Source organism: Centruroides sculpturatus, unplaced genomic scaffold (assembly GCF_000671375.1).
Source record: "Centruroides sculpturatus isolate CEXI.00-Female unplaced genomic scaffold, Cexi_2.0 scaffold87, whole genome shotgun sequence".
Taxonomy (NCBI): Eukaryota; Metazoa; Arthropoda; class Arachnida; order Scorpiones; family Buthidae; genus Centruroides; species Centruroides sculpturatus.
In genome coordinates this window covers 419,048-441,023 of record NW_019384414.1, presented here as the reverse complement: position 1 = coordinate 441,023, position 21,976 = coordinate 419,048, and the positions used below count along the sequence as shown (strand labels likewise).

The 21,976-nt window shown below is 28.7% G+C and overlaps 1 protein-coding gene across 1 annotated transcript in view; it reads right to left on the bottom strand.

Moving 5' to 3' along the window:
* Positions 1-3,079, bottom strand: part of LOC111619109 (homeobox protein ceh-30-like) — a 17,609-nt gene extending 14,530 nt beyond the window's left edge. Inside the window, exon 1 of the mRNA XM_023360769.1 lies at positions 2,812-3,079. Within this exon, the coding sequence (XP_023216537.1) occupies positions 2,812-3,031 (220 nt within the window). The 5' untranslated portion in view covers positions 3,032-3,079. The remainder of the gene's footprint in view (positions 1-2,811) is intronic.
* Between the last annotated feature and the right edge of the window lie 18,897 nt (positions 3,080-21,976).

Below are 21,976 nucleotides of genomic sequence, written 5' to 3'. Positions count from 1 at the left end.
GAATCGGCAAGTAGATATCGATCTCGACATATTAAATTACCATAATACTTTACATCTAGTGGAAGATAATTAATGTTTTCGAATGATTCCGCGTCTTAAAACAGGAACTGGAAGTGCATATCCGCTATCAATATCGTTCTTGAAAGCTGCATCCGTTGTCATTTGTCAAACACGAGCTCGACTATACAACACACACACACATACACACACCCACCTAAACACAAACCGTTACAGTAATATATACAGTTGTTGACATAGAAGCGGAGATCTAACAACACCCACCTACAGGAGGGGGGACGATAAAAGTGGTTGGCTGATGGACAAAAATGAAAATAACACCTGGAGTTTCCGATCACTCCCGCTGACTTTTGCATTAGTAACCCCTTTTGTAGTCATAAAAAACACTACCTCTAAGCGTTAGCAGGAAATTAACTCTGATACCTAAACTGTCAAAATGTTTAATGGCCGTTTAGAAAATAAATCTCCATCCCTAAACACCAATCCTTACGAGTTTCGAAGCTACTAAATCTTGGCCCGATTTCTAAAAATTTAACGGCCGCACGTTTCCAGTTTGAAAATGATAATTATATTCGTAATTTCTTCCACGTTGCATGACATAAGTCGTTGGAGATGCCTTATAAAAATGACAGTAACAGTAATTATTATTCGTATCTTTGCGTGAAAAATCACATTCGGGGTTGCTGCCATTTTTGTTTTTTTTTTCGTAGGCTAACGTAGCCTATGGGCCTTGCTAGACAGTTTGATAGACATTAAAGGAAGCGACTGTAGAATAGTTAGGTTAAGAAGTTCGTGCGAGTCAATCTCCTCAAAGTTAAAATATTTCTAGAGAAGTGCAAATAAGTGCTTTAATCGCTTTCATAATGGTTTATCAACTTGTAAGTAGCCTTTACCTGTTTTAAACGTATACAGACATAACGATACAGTTCTTGTGATAGGTGTACAGTACGTGTTTTAATGTTATATTATAGATATAAGTGTTAATTTATAGGCTATATATAAAGGCTACGAAAAGTATTTTAAGTCTCAAGTATAGAAAAACAATTAGAAACAGAACGAATATAAATAAATTTCAAATTTTTCGTGCTGTTTTTAGTAGTTTGTCAATTCTATAAGGAATTAAATATATTAAAAATAGTTATAATTAAAATCAATTTTGTATATTAATTAAATTTAAGTTGGTTAATTTAGAAATGATCCTCACGTTGGTAGAGTTTAATAGAAAGTTCAAACTGTAGAGATGTGTATATGAAACTGGATATGTTTACAGTGACAAACCAATAAATAAGGTTGAAATTTACGAGAATTTCAACTGTTTAATACATTACAGTTTGTCTTATTCACATTTGAGCCTTGTATAGCCTTAATTTTATACTGAACCGCGCCTGTCTTATATTTATAAGAGATTGTTGAACGTATACATTCATACATTCAACAGTTAATTCTAATTAAATTTATATATATATATATAATTTTATAGAAGCAACCCAAATAAGAAAACAATCTTTAAAGTTTATCAGACCAAATCACAATTAATCTGAGAAATATCTACTTTAAAAAGACGAAATTTTAAGTTTAAACTTAAATTATTTCTTTAATAATTATAATTAAAATCAAATTTAAATATTAATTAAACAGAATTGAAATTAATTACACCGTTTTACATTGTTAGAGCCTTAGTAGAAAGGATGCATAGTGAAGAAGAGGAAGGAAGGAAGTTTATGAAAATGGATACGTTTGTTATGGAAAAAGTAATAAATAAGGCTCAAATTTACGATGATTTCAACGAGAAAATCGCATAAAAAAGGCATCAAAAAGGCTTACACTTACGTTGAATAATCTATCTGGAACGATGAACAAGTAATTGGCCGTTAAGTAAACAGAACAATATTTTTAGCCAAGCGTATCTGAAAACCTTGATGTGAAATCTGTCTTATTTGATTTTTTTCTAAATAAATAATAATTGGGTGAGTCGAAAATTTAGATATTTATTTTCAATTACATCGTTATTTTTAGTTGATTTAATAACCTTTAATTTGATGACGATTAATTGTGACAAGCGAAAAAAAACTCGTATTTAAAAAAAATCTAGTAAATAATTAATATTTTATTTAAATTATATTAAAATGTAGTATTTTAATTAAATTCTATACAATATTTTTTATTCATTTTTTTAAAAATATTACAGTTAGGAGTGCTAGTTTCTATTTTATAGACCTAAACCGCATAGACTTAGTCCTATGGAAAATTAAAGAGTGAGTGATTAAATCCTATAAAATTTTAAATATAATAGATAATCTCTTTAAGCTTCCTAATATTTAAGATGTAAAGCACTATTTGACATGATAAAGTTTAGAGAAAGCAATATTGAGCACTATAATTAGGTTTAAATAAGGCTTAATTTCACAAAATGATATAACAAATTTAAATAGTTTTGTGTATATAATAAAGCAGAAAAAGCAGAGAATGAGGACTATTTGACGCGATGAAGGTAGAAGGGAGAAAATAGATACTTAATAAAGTTTTTACGGGACTTAATATCACAAAATAAGAGCTAGAAAGTGGTAAAAATAAAATATAATTTAACAAAACACGAGAAAATCATAATAAGAAACAATTTCAACACTTCAGTACGATACAAAACAGAAGAATTGAGAAACCAGCACAATAAACTCTTACAGAAAAAAAAATTCTCGATAAATAAGACAAAAATAACTTCCATACATCGCAACAAAGTCAAAAACACGAGCTTAATAAGTGAAAGAATTTTTTAAAAAAAAGCGCGATTCTCACCTGCAAACTGAGACTTTTCTTGATCTTCGCTGACAGAAGGCGATTTATCGGCATCGTTAACGCTTCTGTTTGACTTTTCACTGTCGATAATGTCGCAAATTAAGAAGGAGGGTGGATGCACAGGCGCCTGTTTACCCTCCGATCTTCTAGACACGGTCAAATCGGCCGGTTGATCGCATTCGTCCGCACAGGCTGCGGTCAACTCCGTAGACATAGTCATGGTTTAACCATCCTGTAATATCTCACAAGTTGTTGTCCCTCTCAGATATGTTGGCAGCAATGTTGCAGTCACAACCTGTACTTGTTATCATGCTAGTTTCAGGGCGCTACTCAGGTGTGCAACACAATAGGTGAACTCACAATTGGTGATTCTTCCACCAATCATACGAAGAGCGCTATTTTTTCCCCTTTCGGTTGATACTTTTCCACACACACAACCTGTCGATAGTTTTTTTATTTTATTTTATTTTATTTATTTTTTGCTAAAGTTAATTTAAATATAATAACTGTATAATTAAACAAATCGTTTCTAATTTTTATGCCTTTTTTTTAAATTGTAATTAAAGGTAATTTAATTGTTTTTGAAGAGTTTAAATTATCGTTTTTTTAATATAAATTTAAATGATTAAATTATAATATAGGAAAAATTCTAATTAGTAGTAAATAACGTTTAAAATAAGCTTTTTCCCCCTTCAAAATATAGAAAATTAAATAGGAATAAAGTGAATTTTTATAATTTAAATTTAAACACTTCAAACAAATTTTTAATTTTAAAAAAGTCATTAAACCGTAAATTATAATATAAATTTTTTAAAAATAATCTCATTAAATTTCAACTTTGTTTTTTAATTTCTTTTTTTCATTTCTAAGGGAATTTCAAATAAAAAAAAAATTTAAAAAGTTCGACATAGTTTCGCGCTACGCATGCGTTCTATCCACGTGCCACCACATCCGGCACGTGCCGGAGGAACGTGAATGGAGTAGCCGCACGAGCATTACACGTGGACACGTGGCTTTAGAGTCACGCGAGCTCGAAACACAAAAGAAAGAACGGCGCATGTCACGTCAAAGAAAAAAAAAGTCGGCAAATATTTCTTTGTCAAGTGACAACACAAAATGTCGTTGGGCTGTCGTTTGACCCGACGCAAGCTGTTCACAAGCGCGTAATTGCCGTGTCCGGGAAGTGATACACAAGCGAAAAAAACCCATATTCAATACGAAAAAATTTGGTTAGGGTTTAGGGTCATTCCGATTAGATGTCGATAACCCACGAAATATATCGATTTTTCACGCTAACTGGTTTTAAATGTGTCCCTTTCAAGGTTTTAATATTAGAAATTGTAAAGGTTTAACTTATTTTTACAAGAAAAAAAGGCCCATAAAAATTGTTTAAAACGTAATTTAATGGGCAACTAACGTTAGGTGTTCGTTAATTACGTTCTAATCCAATTTTCTATTCGTGAAGGTAAATAGATGAAAGTATTATACAGAAAGGTATCAGGAAAAAATCCTGATACAGAAGAACCCTCAAAATTTAAATTTTTTTTTATATGAAAAGCGATACCCCATGACTCCCCGTGCATGTTTTTATATACAAGTTCTCTATGTAAATTTGTTTCATATACAGACACGTTTTACGCTATATACAGATATATGTATATAGCCCTAAAACGTGATATACAGTACCTAAATTTATATATAGAGATGCATATAGGTATACACTTATATTGAATTTTTCTATACAACAGTTCTGTACAAATTATATTATCTGTAGTAGTATTTAAGAATAATAATTCTTATATATAAGAATTGTTCGTTCAACTAAGAATCGAGAGAGATGAAATGGAGCTCGAGCCAGTCGTAAACGTGAGGCCCACCATACGAATAAAATCAATAAAACGAATAATAATCATTTCATTATATTTTATATCGCTTTCTATCGTGTGTTTTATATAAAAGAATAAAACTTGGAGAGAGCATTTCTATATGTATCCCAGTAATACAGGATCCTCTTAACATCCCTATATTTGAACTTGGTTGTACTGTACAGTACTGTACATTATCAAAACTTATCTAATTGTTAAACAAATCTGTAAAATTATGAAAATAATTTTATTGTACTTTGAATAGTGTGCATTTTATTTATTTATTTTTAATAAAACACTACTATTCATAGTACTATCGATACAACGATCGTTGAATTGACTGCTTAGATGATAGGTTACCGTCCCTTCGTTATTGATGATAGACTAAGTGAGATTTTTAGCATATTACTAAAATGTGACAATATTCTTCATTTAACACCCAGTTAGAATGAATCCCAGACATTGATGGACTCCAAAAATTCAATATTCTGTGTAAAACACAAATTAAAACTGCTTTTGATAAGCGGTGAAAAATCTGTTTTATTGATTTTATTCATGTATTATTTCGGAGAAGGTGTCACCCTCTCTGAAAGTCAGACCCTCGGGGTGGGGCCCAGGGAGCCCAGTCTCCTCTTGCTTGTAAATAAATTCAAATAAAGATTTAAATGCAACAAACGTAGTTATGAACTCCAGATATATACAATATCTGGAGTTCACTCTTCATCCATAGTGATGCAGGAGTGGTGTTGGCTGGCATGTTCCAATTCGAGTCCCTGTAATATTATGCTATTGCAGACATATCTCTCTACTCCATTACTGTTTACATGTTTCTGAATATGTTCAACACTCAAAATAATAATTTCCATTTGAATTTTCTTATATAATAACCTACTTTAGTAATATTCTTTTTATATAGGAGCGCATAATACATCTCTTTTGTTAAATCCTCGCCAAGTCTAGAATACAATTGTTCTATCATAAATAGTAAGAAAACAAAAAAAAACACTATTTAATTTTCCCTAAATTATAGTTATTTACGCTTTAAGTGAGCATTTGACATGTATTAAATGATCACTTTTAGAAGCTATAGAGCTATTAAGTTGCATTTTATTCCTGAAAATCGACTAAAAAATTCACCTTTTTATTAATTTTTGCGTGCAAATTTCAATTAAAATTTATTTTATTTATTAGAAAAGACAATAAATTACATCCCTGTTAAGTTTTAAAGGGCTATAAATTTATTTAAAAGCAGTTTTTTCCTCGAACAAACAGTTAACGTTTGACGATAAGTGTTCGACTCGTTTTTTTTTTTCCACTAGAAAATGTTAACTTTTGCTACAATTTTATAAGGATTTCCGTTTGGTCACGCTTTCTTGACAACAAATCACAGTCTTTGTTACATATCTTATTTTATAATAGACTAAATTCTATGTTTCGGTTTGATTTTTTTTTTCATTAAATTAACCATAAAAATTCGTTACAACTTTACGAAACCCAAAATCTCTTTTAAGTGCTAAAATGGTGTGCTAATATACTAAGACGTATATCTTAAGATATTTTAAATTAATTTAAAATTCGAAATAGCCATTTTGTCGAGAGATAAAAACGAAGTAAAATTACATAAAAAAAAGTTTCATCAACAATTAGTCTGTGAATCGATATTTGGATAATCTATATTATTCAGCTATAACAAAAAAGTGAGGGAGGAAACCTAATCGAATTGGTTGTCTTTGTATCCGCGTAGATTAGGCCAGGTGTTCCTATTACTAATCGAACTAGGCGGATATAAATATTAACTTCGATAACCTATCTTACATCACTTTTCTAACCTGAAAATTTCTAATGAATTTCCCAACAACAGTTCTACGAATTGTAACTGTTATTATGGCTTATATTATAGCTTTAATAGCCAAATGAATATTTAATAAATTCAAGAATTACATCTATCGATTCTTATATCCAAAACTGATAAAAATTTATATTTAAATCCCTATTTTCCTTAGTACACTTGCACTCAAATTAGTGGAAATCTTTATAAGATTTGCCTTTAAAAATCTCCTTAAAATGTTTTTTTTATTTTATTTTTTTTTAAATTAATAAATCTGTAAATGTTATCATTTAAAATTAAATTTTAACCTTAATTTATACGGTGATGAAGGATGGATGATAAAATCCTTTATTTAACGTTAAAAATTTCTATTTGATGATTGAGAAAATAGAAATTTTGTAAGGATTTTTATTAAGTAATTTTTAAAAAGTCCTGTGAAAAAATAATTTTAAAAAATAGAAAAGAATTATGTAAATACCTTTTCACAATCCTTTATTTCTTTCTGTCTTGTTTATTTTAAAGGACTTTTTAAAATTATTTAATTAAATCCTGTGAAATAAATGATAAAACAAAAATAAAGGATTATTACTTCTGTTTTTTATAAGTTCAAAATACTATGAAGGATTTTATTCTTTCCGTATGCAATCCTTACAGGCTCCTTAAACGATCCCTATAGGATATATAAAAATCCTTTACAGGATTTCGAATTTAAAAAATTAATTTTTAATAAAATTAATTAATTTAGATTATTTTAAAGAATATTTTGTACAGGGAAATTCCATTAACGTCCACCTCCCAACGACGGCCATTTGTAATTAACGACCACTTTTTATTTTGATTAAAACATTTTTTATTATAAAAATTAATTTTTTAATATTGTAAAAGTTTCTTTAATTTTAAATTTTTAAAAATCTTTTAATTCAAAATTTTCGATTTAAAATTTTTAAATCCTTAATAATTTATTAGGATAAAATTTATATTAGATAATTAGAAATAAAGGATTTTAAATAATATTTTTTGTAAAAAAAGAAACAAATCTTTTATAGCATTTAAAGGATTCTTTATTTAAGAAATATAAAACATTATAAAGATTACCTTTATTAAAAGATTTTAAGAATTTATTTAATAGGATCCTTAAAATCCTTTCTTATCTCTTTAAAAGTTTAATAAGATTTATACGATTTTAAATGCTTTTTAAAATGTTTTAAATGTTAAATATAAATTATCTATAGCATCCTTTATAGAATCCTTTATAGGATCCTATAGATTTCTTATAGAATCTTATAGATTATTTTTTATAGGATTCGATAGATATTGTTACAGGATCTTATAGATCATTCTTTATGGGATCCTATAAAACTTTTTAGGATCTTGCAGGATCTTATAAAATTCTTTTTAAAGAAATCGTTTAAATAATTTTATAGAATTTCTTTAAAAAGAATTTATAGTATTTCTCATTTAAAAAAAAAAAACTTTTCCTTTATTCCTTAAATTATTAATTCTTAAATATTTTAAATATAATTTTCTTTCCTATAAAACAAGGGTTTTTAAATATTGAAGAAGGAAATTCAATCTTTAAAAATAATTTCTTTAATATTTTTTAATAAATTATATTCTTGGAAGAGAAGAAGAATTTCGAATATAAAGAAGAAAAATCGAAATAAAAATAATTTTTAACCATGTAAAAATGTAATTTGACATCCAACAGATTTTCTTAACAAACTTTTAAGAAAAATAAAATAAAACAAGTTCATAAATTTCGTTGAAGAAGTTATTATTATCTTTAACATAAAATATTTTATGTTAAAGATAATAATCTCCTTTATGAGATTTTTACTTGAAAAATGAATAATAAAATAAAAAATAAAAATAAATAAATCTGTTTAGCATATTAAAATATTTTTGTAGGTTAGAAATTAATAATAAAAATTTTTTATAATGATTTTAAATTCTTTTCGGGATTACATTTAAAAAAAAAAACAAAGTTCAAATTCCATTTTTAACGATTCATAAACCTTTGTGTAAAGTTCAAATTCTTTTTTATTTTTTAAAATAAATAAAAATTATTTTTAAATACTGTATTAAAAATTAAATACTTTCTCTACTTTTATACATGGTGGCCTAAAAGTCAGTTAACTGTAATTTTTTTTATTCGTTTAAGATTCATTTGTAACGTGAGTCTAGAAAATGTCTTTCATTTATAATTCTGTAAAGTACAGTATTTGAACGAAATAACTTTGTACAGTGGTTAACTGAATTTTGGGCTAACCTGTATATTTTACACAATAACACATCTAAAAATTAAGCAGAAATTATAATATATTTGTATGTGTATATAAATTTTAACTATATATTGTGGCTCAAAAATTAGTTAACCATTTTTTTAATATTTCAAGTACTGTACAATACACTAGTAAAATGAGTGGTAAACTGACAATTGAGTAGAATAGAGGTTTTTATTTTTATTTTTCTTTTAAAAAGTTTGTGAAAATATTATTTAAAAAAAACAATTGAAAATTAATTACAATTGGGATATTTGGTTAACCGACTTTAGGGCCATCTTAATTATTTTTTTTTAATTTTGTAAAAATAATTTTAAAAATTGATCAGAATTAAAGTAATTTATTTTCGATGGAGCCTTTTCTTAAAAATTAAGCCACCTCCGCCCTCATTATCGGGAGGAGGGCAAATTTAGAAGTTTAAATGGGGAATCCCTTGTACTTTTTTAATATGAATATTTTATAAATTAAATAATTTTAAAATATATAAAAGTTAAAATATCATAATAAATGTTTAAGGAAAATTTAGAGAAATTATATAAAATTTTAATCTAAACAAAATAAATTCATACGAGAAAGAATTTACTGTCAACTTTTCAGCATAGGGCAATTATTATTTATTATTATTTTTTAGATCTGTTTCCATGTGAAATTAATAAATTTCATTAAAAATTTCAATTATAAAAGCATAAAATTCATGTTAAAAAAACTTATTATCAAATAAATAGCATAATTTATCCATAAAAACACGTAAAAATAGCCGATTAAAAAAAACACACACACAGACACACCCCTCCCTCCGACTCTCTCGTTAGGAAACGTACTAAAAAATTAAGCAAAATTAATATTTAAAAAAAAAACCTTGAAATACCCCCGAAACCCACCAGATTTGGACAAATTGAGATTTGCGCATGCCCCTGTCTGTTATTTTGTCCAATTTTGATTTTGAATTATTGATTTTCCCAGGAGGAGTAACCAGAGGAGTTCGGGTTAAGTGAGTATGTGTCGATTTGGTATCGAATGTCTCCAGATACGACTGAATAATGTAGATGACCTGTAGATCCTCTGGGATGAGAAGTGATGGCCAGACGTGATCTTCCGGCCTATTGGGAGTGGGGTTTGTGTGAATATGTGATCGACTGGGAGAGTTTTCAAATGGCACCGCCAATTCAAATGATAGTGCTGTGGGAATAAAAATGTTTCTTTTTGCTGAGCTGAATCGCTGATCTGATTGTTTGATACACCCTGCCACACTTGCTCTTCTGCACTCGCTTAATAAAATAATCTACAAGGCCTTTCCGGTTATAGAAGTGCTCTGACTGAAGCATTCATCAATTGGATTTTAATAGTTATGAGCCTTACTTTCTGTATACGTTGACAACTTTGGCAGTTGGAATGTAGAAATTATAACTTTACTTTTAAGTTTATTCTCTCGGAAAGATCTTTTTAATGGAAATATTTTGAAAGTAAATGGGCCTAGAAATTAATTTAAATCGAAGATTTTATGGTTTTTACATTTATTTTTATATTATTTTTTAAGCTTAAATTATCGGATAATTCGCAAAAACCATCTATTCTAAGTTTATTCGCTACTAAACTTAACTTAAAAATTAATTATTTTAATATTTATAAATAAATTTTTAAATATATTTTTTTAAAATAGCAATTATAAAGTAAATATTTTGGCATTTTTATAGAGAAATTTAACATTTATTATATTCATTTTCTCTTGAGAACTTGTGCAGAAAACTTATATTTTAAGAACATTTATTTTATATTTTAAACTAAAAAAAAAATTGCATAAAAATGCTTAAAAGTACTTCTTTCTTTCTAAAATTTATTAAAAATATCTTTTATTTAACTTTATATTTAAAAAAGAAAAGAAAATTCGTTCTTCTCTTAAGCGATATCCGAAGAGATTGTCTCATTTCTCGAGCTTTCAGATGCTGGTATAATAATTTAAGAAGAAAGTTTATATTGTTTACAACAATTTTCTAGATATATATTCTTTTTTCATTTTATATCACTTGATAATAGCCGTAAATGCGAGTTCATCTCTCTATTATAGAAAATCTTCTTAATAATATAGGAAGCTTATTTTTTGCAGGACACTTAAAAGAATGATTTCTTTTTCGTTTTAAAAATTAATAAAAAAAACCTAACTGATTCATCCAACTGGCTCTAACTATAAAAATACACGCTACCACTTCCCGAACATATGTAATTGCCTCTTAGGAACTATAAATACCAAGTTGTTCTCTATAAACACAAGTCCAATGGCGTCGTCCTACCGAATGTCACGCAAACTTAAGTTTTTCGACACCCGTCATTATATTTGTCTGGTTGTTGATGTCTCCATTCTAAATGCCGCTGGGATTTATTTTGGACATTTTCAAACAACCCAGACAGTAAATGGCTATTAGTTGGACAGATTAGTGCTGATTGATGTCGTTAAGAGATCTGTTCCTAATGATATATGATACCGTGAGAATAAATTGCCTTAAGAAATATCAAGAATTTCGTTTTTATTTAAAATTCTAGCTTAATTTTAGGTTAAGATCAAGTTTCCGAACCCATCCTCATACGTGTAGTTGTTATAATGTTATACTAAATACTGGATCTTAGGCTATAAAAAGAAATTCCTCTTGAGCTTCTGCGTTTAAGGTTCATCGATCCTTTAAGCTTTAAAGGTTCTCCTTTCACTTAAATGTGTAATTAAGGTTCTATATCATCCATCCTTAAAATTAATTAAATTAAACAGTTGCTAATTTTGCTTAATTTTACATTAAGATCAAATTTACCACGTCGATTTTAACCCATGAAAAATTACCCTTAAGATGATGCTCTTCGGTTCAAAACTATAATTAATGCTGTACTATGTAGATTCCGACATGAAATTAAAGTGGTAGTTAATTGATTACGTCATAGGTAACTTATATAAAATTAAATATACACTTAGCCTTTATCCTTTATTCTTTTCTTTTTATTGTCGTCTTCAGAAAATCCGTGAGAAAATTATTTGATTTTTCTTCAATTTTTTCGCCTTGAGCCAATTGAAATCGTTAGCTATTCATACCCTTTAATGATTATATCGTCGTGCTAAATTGAATAGTCAGTTACTTTGTCACGTTCTTCGTGGAGTGAGAAAGTCTACAGATTCGTGACAGAGATGTCGTGATAGTGGCTCTGTCCCTTCCGGCATTCATTTGTCACTAAAGATTGTATCTTTCCCACAAGTTTTAAAACTAGTTCATATAGAACCATATAACATTACCAGACTTTAATTCTATTAAACTCCCTGCTTGCCAGTCCTGTTTCTACTCGACATAAATTTATTCAAAATTAATTTTTCCAACGCCATATTCTTCTTTTAAACAATAGATTATATTATTCTAGATAACGAGACGTTGTATATTCTAATAAATTTAATAAAAATATTATGTGTAAACATAGGTTACATCCAGTTTTTTTTAATGAAGAAACGTTAAAATATTCATCTACTCCAAAGATAATTGAAGTCGGACGTTGTTTAAAAGGTTAAAGGTTGTCATATTCTGCTTATAAACGATGTAACGTATGCTAACGTTTAACTATAAAGCTTCAAAATTATGATTATACGTTTCTGGTGCAGTTTTGATATGCAAAAACAGCGCTAAAAAGCTGAAAAATTTTAAAATTAAACCATAAAATCGTTGTATACTGTTTACGTTACAGTTTTTACTTATAAAAATAATCTAAAAATCTAAAAAATTATAATTAATCTCTGTGTTTTAATGTCCTAAAGGGGGTGGTACCTCAGAGATATTAAAACAGAGGCAAGAAAAGTTTTGTTTTTTACAAGAAAAATAAAAAATTATTAGAATATTTTTAACAGGCCAAAAAAAGCGTGGAAAAATGTCATTTAAATTCAACTGGAAGATGTCGACAAGACAAAAAAAACCGAAGATTCTCATGCAGTAAGCAATTGATGTCTTGCTGTAAATGCTTTCAATTCCACTTCAATCTATATAGAGTCCAGCGAACTATAGAAAGCCAGATCAGTATAATCTAAGTTTTTCTAAGCCAGGTGACTGCGGACGTAATAAAACATCAATAACTATATAGATTACACTATCCAACCCGATAATTCTCTTCTTGGCAACTTCTTCGTTTTGTCTCACTCTATTACTTCGTCGGAATGTAATGATAGACTCTTGCTCGCTACGTGATTTAAGTCTAATATTGTAGATAGACCTATCTTTTTTAGATGGATAACCGCGGGCAGATGGAGAATAAGCAAACTTAATAAATAGCTTTAAAAAAATTACTGTATTCTTCCTTTTTTCTTTTTTTTTTTTCTTATTAAAAACTCTCCGATTTAGTTACTTTAATTGGTTATTACGCGCGAATTCGTGGAGGAAATTACGCGTAAGGAGTCTCTTATACGAATTTAACCTTTACAAAAATAAATTTTATAGTTTATTTTCGTGAAATTTGCTCTTTTGTAAGTCTAACAGAGCAAATTTCGTGTTTTATAATTGATTTAAAATGCTGTAAATTCAACTGTAGCATCGTGTTAAAAATAATTGTAAACACGGGCTTTATTATTATTATTATTAAATTTTAAACATAATTAAAACAAATTTACGTAATTAATGGGCATTTACTAATATTGTTAGTATCATTTGATATAAATTAAGAAGAAAAAACTTGTCCGTAAAGGATAATTGTGTTATTAAATGGCGATAACAGTAATCACTTATCCTTGTTATCAACTTATTTGTGTGTAATTACAGAGATTTCTTTAATAAATAGGCATTTTTTTAAACCTTGTAGCAAAATTAATACGTAGAACTATGGGGTGGCCCATAACTCAGTTAACTGGGATGAAGATAAGCAACCGAAAATTGGTAACAGCGTATTAGAATGCTGGCGGATTTCAATGGAAGATAAAATAAACGCTTCGAATTTAAAACGGTCAACTGACTTTCGGATCAACCTTTAGTGTAGAAATAGTAGATGCGCCTGGATGCTTAGAATGGGCTACATAATTATTTTATAACAGATAATTATTATATATACGTGTAACACAAGTACAGACAATTATGCATTGTATAGTACTGTACACAAATCCCAACAGTAGCGTAAAATCTTACTTAACAATACGTTAATGTGTGTCTTAATTAATCGGTTGACCTTCTAGAAGCCATCTATCACGCATTTTTTTGTATCCTTTACTCGAAAAATTTCCTTTAACACCTCTCCGGAGACGTCCCTGAATGAACCGAAAGAATCGTCTTGGAGAAACGTAATTACATTAATGAGCGTCATTAAATAATAAAAATAAAAAAAGAGAGCCCACCTTAGGCAAACTATTAAAAAGTAAAAACGGAAATATAATTTTTACGAGGTTAAATAGATGTAGAGGATGAGGTTGTCAAATATTTTCGTGTAGTTTGTTGGATATTCGGCAGCTGCCAAGTCAACATCTGTCTGACATACAAACTAATTGCGTTAGGGCCGAGTTTAGGTTGAGTGACTGACCAAAATATCTCAAGCGTAGAATATCCCGGAAATGATTGAAATTACCGTCTCTGGACAATAGTTGAACCATACATATGCGAGAGAAGTTGTGTTGTGTTGCAATTAACGAGTGGTCACGCTGCCTCGTTCAATTTCGACGTTTGTCATAGGGAGTGAATTTTTAATACGTCAACAGCCGGATAAATTGCTAATTTACGTCACGTCGTAATTATCTCTGAAGGGATTAAAGTTAATAATTAAAAGTATTTTTCCTTTAATTTAATTGTTTAATATTAATTTTTTTTCTTCTTTTTAACCACGTTTCCTCTCCCTTTTCTTTCATGGTCGGGTGCCACTACAATGGATGGATGATATTAAAGGAAGATGCACCTGTTATCCGGACCCCACCTGTAACAATCAGCGCCCTCTAATGCCCGTGACCGATTGTATCCGGCCGTCCTCGAACCCGTCCTTGATATCTAAACTCATCTCATAAGGTTACTAACGGCGTAGACTTTATGCTAATTAAGAAACGAAGTCACGTTGCCGGAGACAATGAGTCTTTGTGTGCTAACAGGCGCGTTAAATAAGTTACTTCTTATTTAAAAGGACCCCCAAAAACTTCAAATAATACTTTTACATTAAATCTATAAACTTCCGCGTTTTAGAAATTTAAAAAATGCGATATTTTTAAGTGAAAAGTGTAGGTGCAATATCATAAGTAGCATCGCTGTGTAGATAGACGCATTTCGCCAAACAGAATCGCACAAGTGACTCAAAAAGGTCAAAGTTCACGGGAACCGGTCCTGTAAACGCCAGCAACACCGGAAGCTTGACCCGTCTGACCTCACTCGCAGAAAATTACCTCCTATTAAGAAGTCTCCCTATTATTGCCTCCCTATTTAAGTTGGGATACACTCCTCTCCCCCGACCTCCCCCAATCTGACCCCAGGCATTTTTTTCCTCTACTCCCGCCGTGCCCCCACCTGTTCAACATTTTTAATATTTTAAAAACGGCAATGAATGGGACCACTAATAATCAATAGACCTTATAACCATTTAATGTTATAGGGTCAATTTACCGAGTTTCGAACGATATTTCTGATGTTTTAACCGTGCAAGAAAGCATTTTAAGTTGTAAAACAATACATTTTCTACGATGTTTACGTGTTTAAATCTTTTAAAATTAGTCTGTAGATCCGTAATTGTTCTCAGGATCTCTCCTTAAAGGATGACGTGCCACGAGGGAAAGATGTCACTGGTTTCATTGACCTCTAGCTGATGTATTTTAATTTGTACGATTTTAAAAACGTTATTTTCGTTTTATTCTGTAAAATTTTATAACCGTTATTAAGTTTATGATTAGAAGAATTATTATAAAGAGTGCAATCGTCCTTGAAATAGTAGGGAGGTCAAGGAGAAGCCAGACATACACCTGTATATCGTCAATGTTCCTACCTGTTTCCTGAATGGAAGGAGACAGTTTTTGATAAATGACCTGCCTAGGTAGACAAATGCTACGATTTTGGTGATTGGTTAAGTACAATAGACGAGAGAAATTAGGTTTTGTTTCGATAATCCAGCGAAAATTGTAAAAAAGATGGTCATTTATTTTTAGACAGTGATCGTGAGAAAGTTTTGCCTCCAAATTGCTCACTTATTATTATCTTTGATCTTTTTTTAGTATTATTGCCGCTTTACAATTGTATTCGTAATATCGTTCAAGGCAAATTATTCATTGCTTTTGTATACAGCCTTTTTATATAATAGCCTTACCTTTTTTTTTAGAGTTCACTTAAAATGGTGTTGTACGTTCCCAACTTTCGTGTTTAGCCTCAGAAGAATCTGTCGTATCATCTGAGCAATTTTAAATTTAATAGAAGTAAAGCCTTTTCTACTAAAGCTCATCTTAATAGAAACGTCGGCATTTACTCCCTGATCCTATCCTTTGACAGAACAGGCTCTTAAACTTCACTCACATCCTATTTTTACATCTATTAACATACTTACGGTCTGTTTAAAGAGCTTAGAGCCTCTTGAATCATATTTAAGGCTTATTGTCTTTTAACAATTCTCTTGTAAATTCATTAAATGAAGTTTATGCTTCAAAATTTAATATTAAACCTGTTTATAAATTAAATTTTTCCGTTTTAATTCAGTATCGAACACGTTTTAAAGCATCAATTTTGAGTCAAGTAGCCTTCAAAATTAGCAAGATTTGAGCCTTTATTTCAGTAAACGCTAATCTTCCTACTTAAATTTAAGCAAATTTCTTGATTATTTTTCTTTTTAATCCTTTATTTTAAATGAAAATTTAATCCTTCTTCTCCTGCAACTAACACAAAAATGGAAGATTTCTCAAGTTTTAGATCCATAAACTACACTTTAAACTTGTAAATTACTTTTTAAATTTTACTTCTTATATAAAATAAAATTAATCTACCTTTACTAAAAGCCACAAATTCCCGTTACAACATACGGATTTATAATCATTTTAAATTAATTTTTTATATATAATTTAACAACAAAAAAAAAACAGAAGCGTATGCCCGAGGGCACGAAGACTGTTTCAACAAAAGATTTTTCACATCACTTACACAAAATATTAAAATTTAACCTGTTTCCTTTAATGAAAAAAAAGAAAAAATAAAGGGAGAGAGACAGAGGGAAAAGGTTTTCGTGTAGTTAAGAGGCCCAGAACTAACACTAAATGACACGAACTAAAGACATTCGCAGGAAGCCTGACTGCCATCTGTTGTAATGCCTGAGGCATCCTAATTGTCAGACGTGTACGTTGGTAGAAACGAACAGAACATACCACTACACCTGGTACTACTAAAAGACAGAATTATGAGCTCTTACTTGTACAGCTGACCTGCTTTATATGCACCCATTCGGTCCCTACATCATCTCAACATATATTATAATTGTTACCCCCAGAAACACTTTACCTCTTAACTCTGTATTTAATTTGTTAACTGATTAAAGTAAGGAGGAAATATATATATATATGTTCTAACAAACTTAGAATAGTATTTTTTTAAATAATTTTATACCAATTACCTGTTAATTTATTGGATTCTTATGCAAGAAGATGAGTCGTAATTTGACGTGTAAACGTTGTTTCTATGAGGTTTTTTTGTTTAAAATATTTAATAATTTATTTATCTTGAGGCTGTAAATTGTTAATTTATATATTTTTCTTTGTCAATATTTCTAATTTGAAGTAGAAAATAACTTGTAATGAGCCTTGAGGTGTGTTTAAAATTCATATATTCATTCATAGGCAACGAATGTTACTTTTGCATTTTTCCAAGGATAATTTTAAATTTCTGTGAAAATTAGACGAAACTTTAGCTTTTAAAGGTGTATAAAATGCTTTTAAAATAACTTTTTAACGGCAATTTTTTATTTTTTTATAAGTAAATAGATTTGAAAATATTTATAAAGCAGTTTTTTTAATTTTTACAAAGATTCCGAGTAAATTTGAACGTTTATAAAGGTGTAAAATGCATTAATCTGTTCTCGACCACTTTATCAATATCAAATCCTTTCAAAACGGGATCAAAAAGTATCAAAAACTAAATGGATTGCTTCTTAACAACAATAATTTACCATTAAGCTTACTTAAAGTTTTATCATTTTTGAATTTTTACAAAAATTCAACGATTAAAATTCATTAGAAACAACTTAATAAATTAAGTACAACTCAAAGCAAACTAATAAATTAGAATTTACCATAAATAAATGGATTAAAAAATAAATATTTACTGTTAAAAAATGTTTATAAAGCAATAATTTTTAATTCTTTTGTACATTTCGAGCGAATTTTAACGTTTAAATAGTCCAAAATATAGCGATAATAGTCTAAGATTTCAGTTAACTTCTTGAACATAGATGACATTAAAAAACAAAATTTTATTAAATTATTAAATTTGCTTTTTGGTGGAAAATATTTGCTTTTAAACTGATTTAAAAATGCCAAAACTATACAGAATTTTGGATATTTTTTACAAAAATTCAATATTTAAAAATGTCATAAAGGTACAGTACTGTATGTAACCTCTTATCATTAAACTCCTTAAATACCTCAAAAGAATATCAATAGAATTTTTAATAGAATCTTAAATTCCGCTAAAACATAGAAACCTCAATAAAATCTCAATCATCACTAGACTTAGAAACCTCAATAGAACATTAATAGAAACCTCAATAGATTCGTAAGACCTGAATAGAATATTAATAGAATGTTAAAACCTCGCTAGAACAACAATAGAATCATCAAAAGATACTTAAAACCTCAATATATCATCAATAGAAACCTCAACGGAACCTTATAAACCTCAACAAACCCTTAAGACTTCAAGAGAACATAAATAAAAACCACGACAGAACCTTATAAACCTCGACAGACCATCAAAACACCAATAGAAAAATCACTTATAAAACTTAATAAAAATAAAAGAAAAAATAAAATAGACTACTTTCCAAAAATATTTTTGATTTCAACCAACATTATTCAACTTCAAAATTTCGTGCAGAACCGAAGCAAATTTGCACGTTATCCAAATTATTCAATGGCTTCAACAGAAAAATAATCGCTTTAAAATTTATTTAAATTCATTTACTAAGTATAACATTCATAAATTTAAATAATAATAAATCATAAATATATATTTTTTTAACTTTAGAGTCTATCGTTCAGTTTATTTACGTTTAAGAGCCCATAGCAATGATACTTTAGAATGGGTGGAGTTAGCTACTTTGTCTCGCTTACTCCCTTATTTGCCTCAGAGAATACACCAGACTAATGACATTTATAAAAACTTAAAAAGTGGCTGTTATGTTTACTTTACTTCTTCATTTTGCCATTATTGGTACTATACTTAGCCTTATATTTTCCCTAATGATAAAGGGTCTATGTGGAGGGGATGATGTGTGATGGAGCGAAGATAATTTTACTGGAATTCATATTTGTATGGGAGGAGTATGTAATTTTCTGTAAAGGTAGAGAAAAAATACGTAATGGCACTCACAAAAATTTAGATTTTCTGTTTTTTTTTATATGAATTTCTTTTTATAATCGTCAGATTTAAGTAGTGTTTAATACAGTTTACGATGTTCCTTCTTGTGTATCGTAAGGAGAAGTGTAATTTATAAATGTTTTACTTTAAAAAATAATAATAATTTAAGTAATTTATACGGAAAAAAATTTCATATTTTTCGAGTTTAATCGAGCTTTAAATTGTAATTTTTAATGGCGTTTAGCTCGCGTGGAATTTGGTGAGTTTGTCTGTTCCTCCTTGCTTCTCGAGCAAAAAATTTAGAAAAAAAACAAAACAAAACAAAACAAAAAACGCTAAAAAATTAAAATTTTTATAAAAATTAATTTAATAGTTCAATAGAAAAATAATAAATTATAAAACTTTAATTTTATTTTAAAGAAAAGTAAAAAAATTGATTAAACTTTATAGTAAATTATGTTTTATTATTCCGAAATAATATAAAAGCATAAAATTAAATGAAGAAAAAACGAAATTTCTGAAGTGTAGGCGATAAACAGAGATGGACATTTTATAAACTTTAATAAACCACCAAAATTTACTATTTTATCATCATAAAATTAAATATTTCGTCAATAAAACAATAAATTAAAAGTTTTAGATACTTAATTATTAAGTTTAGCCCATAAACTTTTTAAAAATATAATTTTTGACTCAATAATTAATCCCTAAACTTTTTAAAATATAAATTTTCAATGGATAATTATCCCCACAATCTTTATAACACTCAAACGCATCTTAACAAGGCGGGATATTAAAAAAAAAAGGCACAAGTATGTTAACAAAGTACTACAATAGTAAGAAAAACACTGCACTTACCATTGGAACAGAGGGAAATGCAACTTCAATGCTCAATCAAGTGCATGTATTACATCAACTTAATACTCATGTAGTGGTTTAGTGTATTATGTATTCAACCGTTTGACATGGGGCTATAATGCAACTAAACCCCATAACACTACTCATCACGAAATTTAGTGATTCCATCGTGACTATATTCCAATAAAATTAAATTCATGGGTCACGCTAAGAGCTACGGATACCAAATAAGCGACAAATTAATCACCGAAAAAGAAGAAAAACTATGGAAACTTAACAGATGTTTTGTAGACGCTTGCGTGTAACACTAAAGCTATATTCAAAAGATATTCCACGCTCGTTAAATATCATACGATAACAAATTCGTTTAATAGTGTTTTGTACAGATACAGATAAAAAAAAACCATGGAGGAGGGAAATTAAAGTTGAAACAAAAGTTTAATTGTCATCAAACTATTGATTAACTATACAATTATAATCGCATCGATAATTGTTTTTACTGATTTGAAATCTTAATTATTGAGTTTAGCCTCCTCCTAAACTTTATAAAATGTCATTTCTTCTTTTTTTTTACGTTCTAGAAAGTTTTGATACTAATTATTCAGTCAAAACATATTTTAAGGACTAATTATTGAGTCAAAATTTGTATTTTAAAGAGTTTAGAGGTTAATTATTGAGTCAAAAAATACACATTAAAGAATTTAGGAGTCTAAACTCAATAATTATTAGGGGATTAATTATAGGGAATTAAATTTAATAACTAAGTATTTAACATTTTAACATTTTTATTTTTGTGTTTTTAAACTATTGTAAAAATGCTAATAAATTTAGTTTAATGATTAAAAAATAAAATTGCATTTTTTAATGATAAAAGTGAGTTTAAACTCATTACACTTTTAGAAATTTTTTTAAACGTTTCAAATATTATATTTATATATTTTTAAATATTTATATAGGCCTAAAATATATTTTCAGTCCTTCGTGTGATGTTGTAAAATACAATTAAAACACTAAGTTAATTAAATATTTAATTACTTTTAATAACAGCCACCTCCGAATAACGGCCATTTTTTTATGTTCCTGTCAGTGTCCGTTGTAAAAAGGTTCGACTGGATTTTTGTTGTTTTTTTTCCTAATTGTATTTTATACACGAAAGATAAACTTTAAAATTATTAAATTTTTAGCAATTTTATAGGTATTTTAAACAAATGTTTTGATATTTTAAATATTAAATCTTTTATCAAGCTTGTCTTTAGAGTATAAGATGCAATTTACGTCGGAATTTTTATTAATTTTTATCAGACCATCTCTCCCAACTGAAGGGCAAGATGCCTCAGTTGTTACATAATAAAACAGCGCAGAAACAACAATAGAATAACTATTAATTAATATAAAATGCTCTAATTTAACAACGAAATCAATTAGTTTCTTGGGGCCATCTCTCCCAGTTCAGGTAAAGATGCTCCAACTCCGTTACGCATTCAAACGGAAGAAAAGTCACAAATGCGTGTAAAATGTTACAGAATAACCATCTCACACGTAAAATTACGGTCTTAACAGTAAAACAACGCTTATCCTTACAAAAAAGCAAAGAATTTTAAGATTTAAAACACGGTTTTTACGCGTTTATTTACGAATTAAAAGCAGTAATTCGGGTTATAAGCCGTGAAATAACAGTAGGAAAACAAAAAAGGAACAATTATATCTCGAGTTCTTTCAATTGTTAAAAGAACAAGGAATAAATTGGCGACGGGGGGATGCTCTACCATATAAGGCATTCATTGTCTGACGTAGTGATTTATCCGCCTT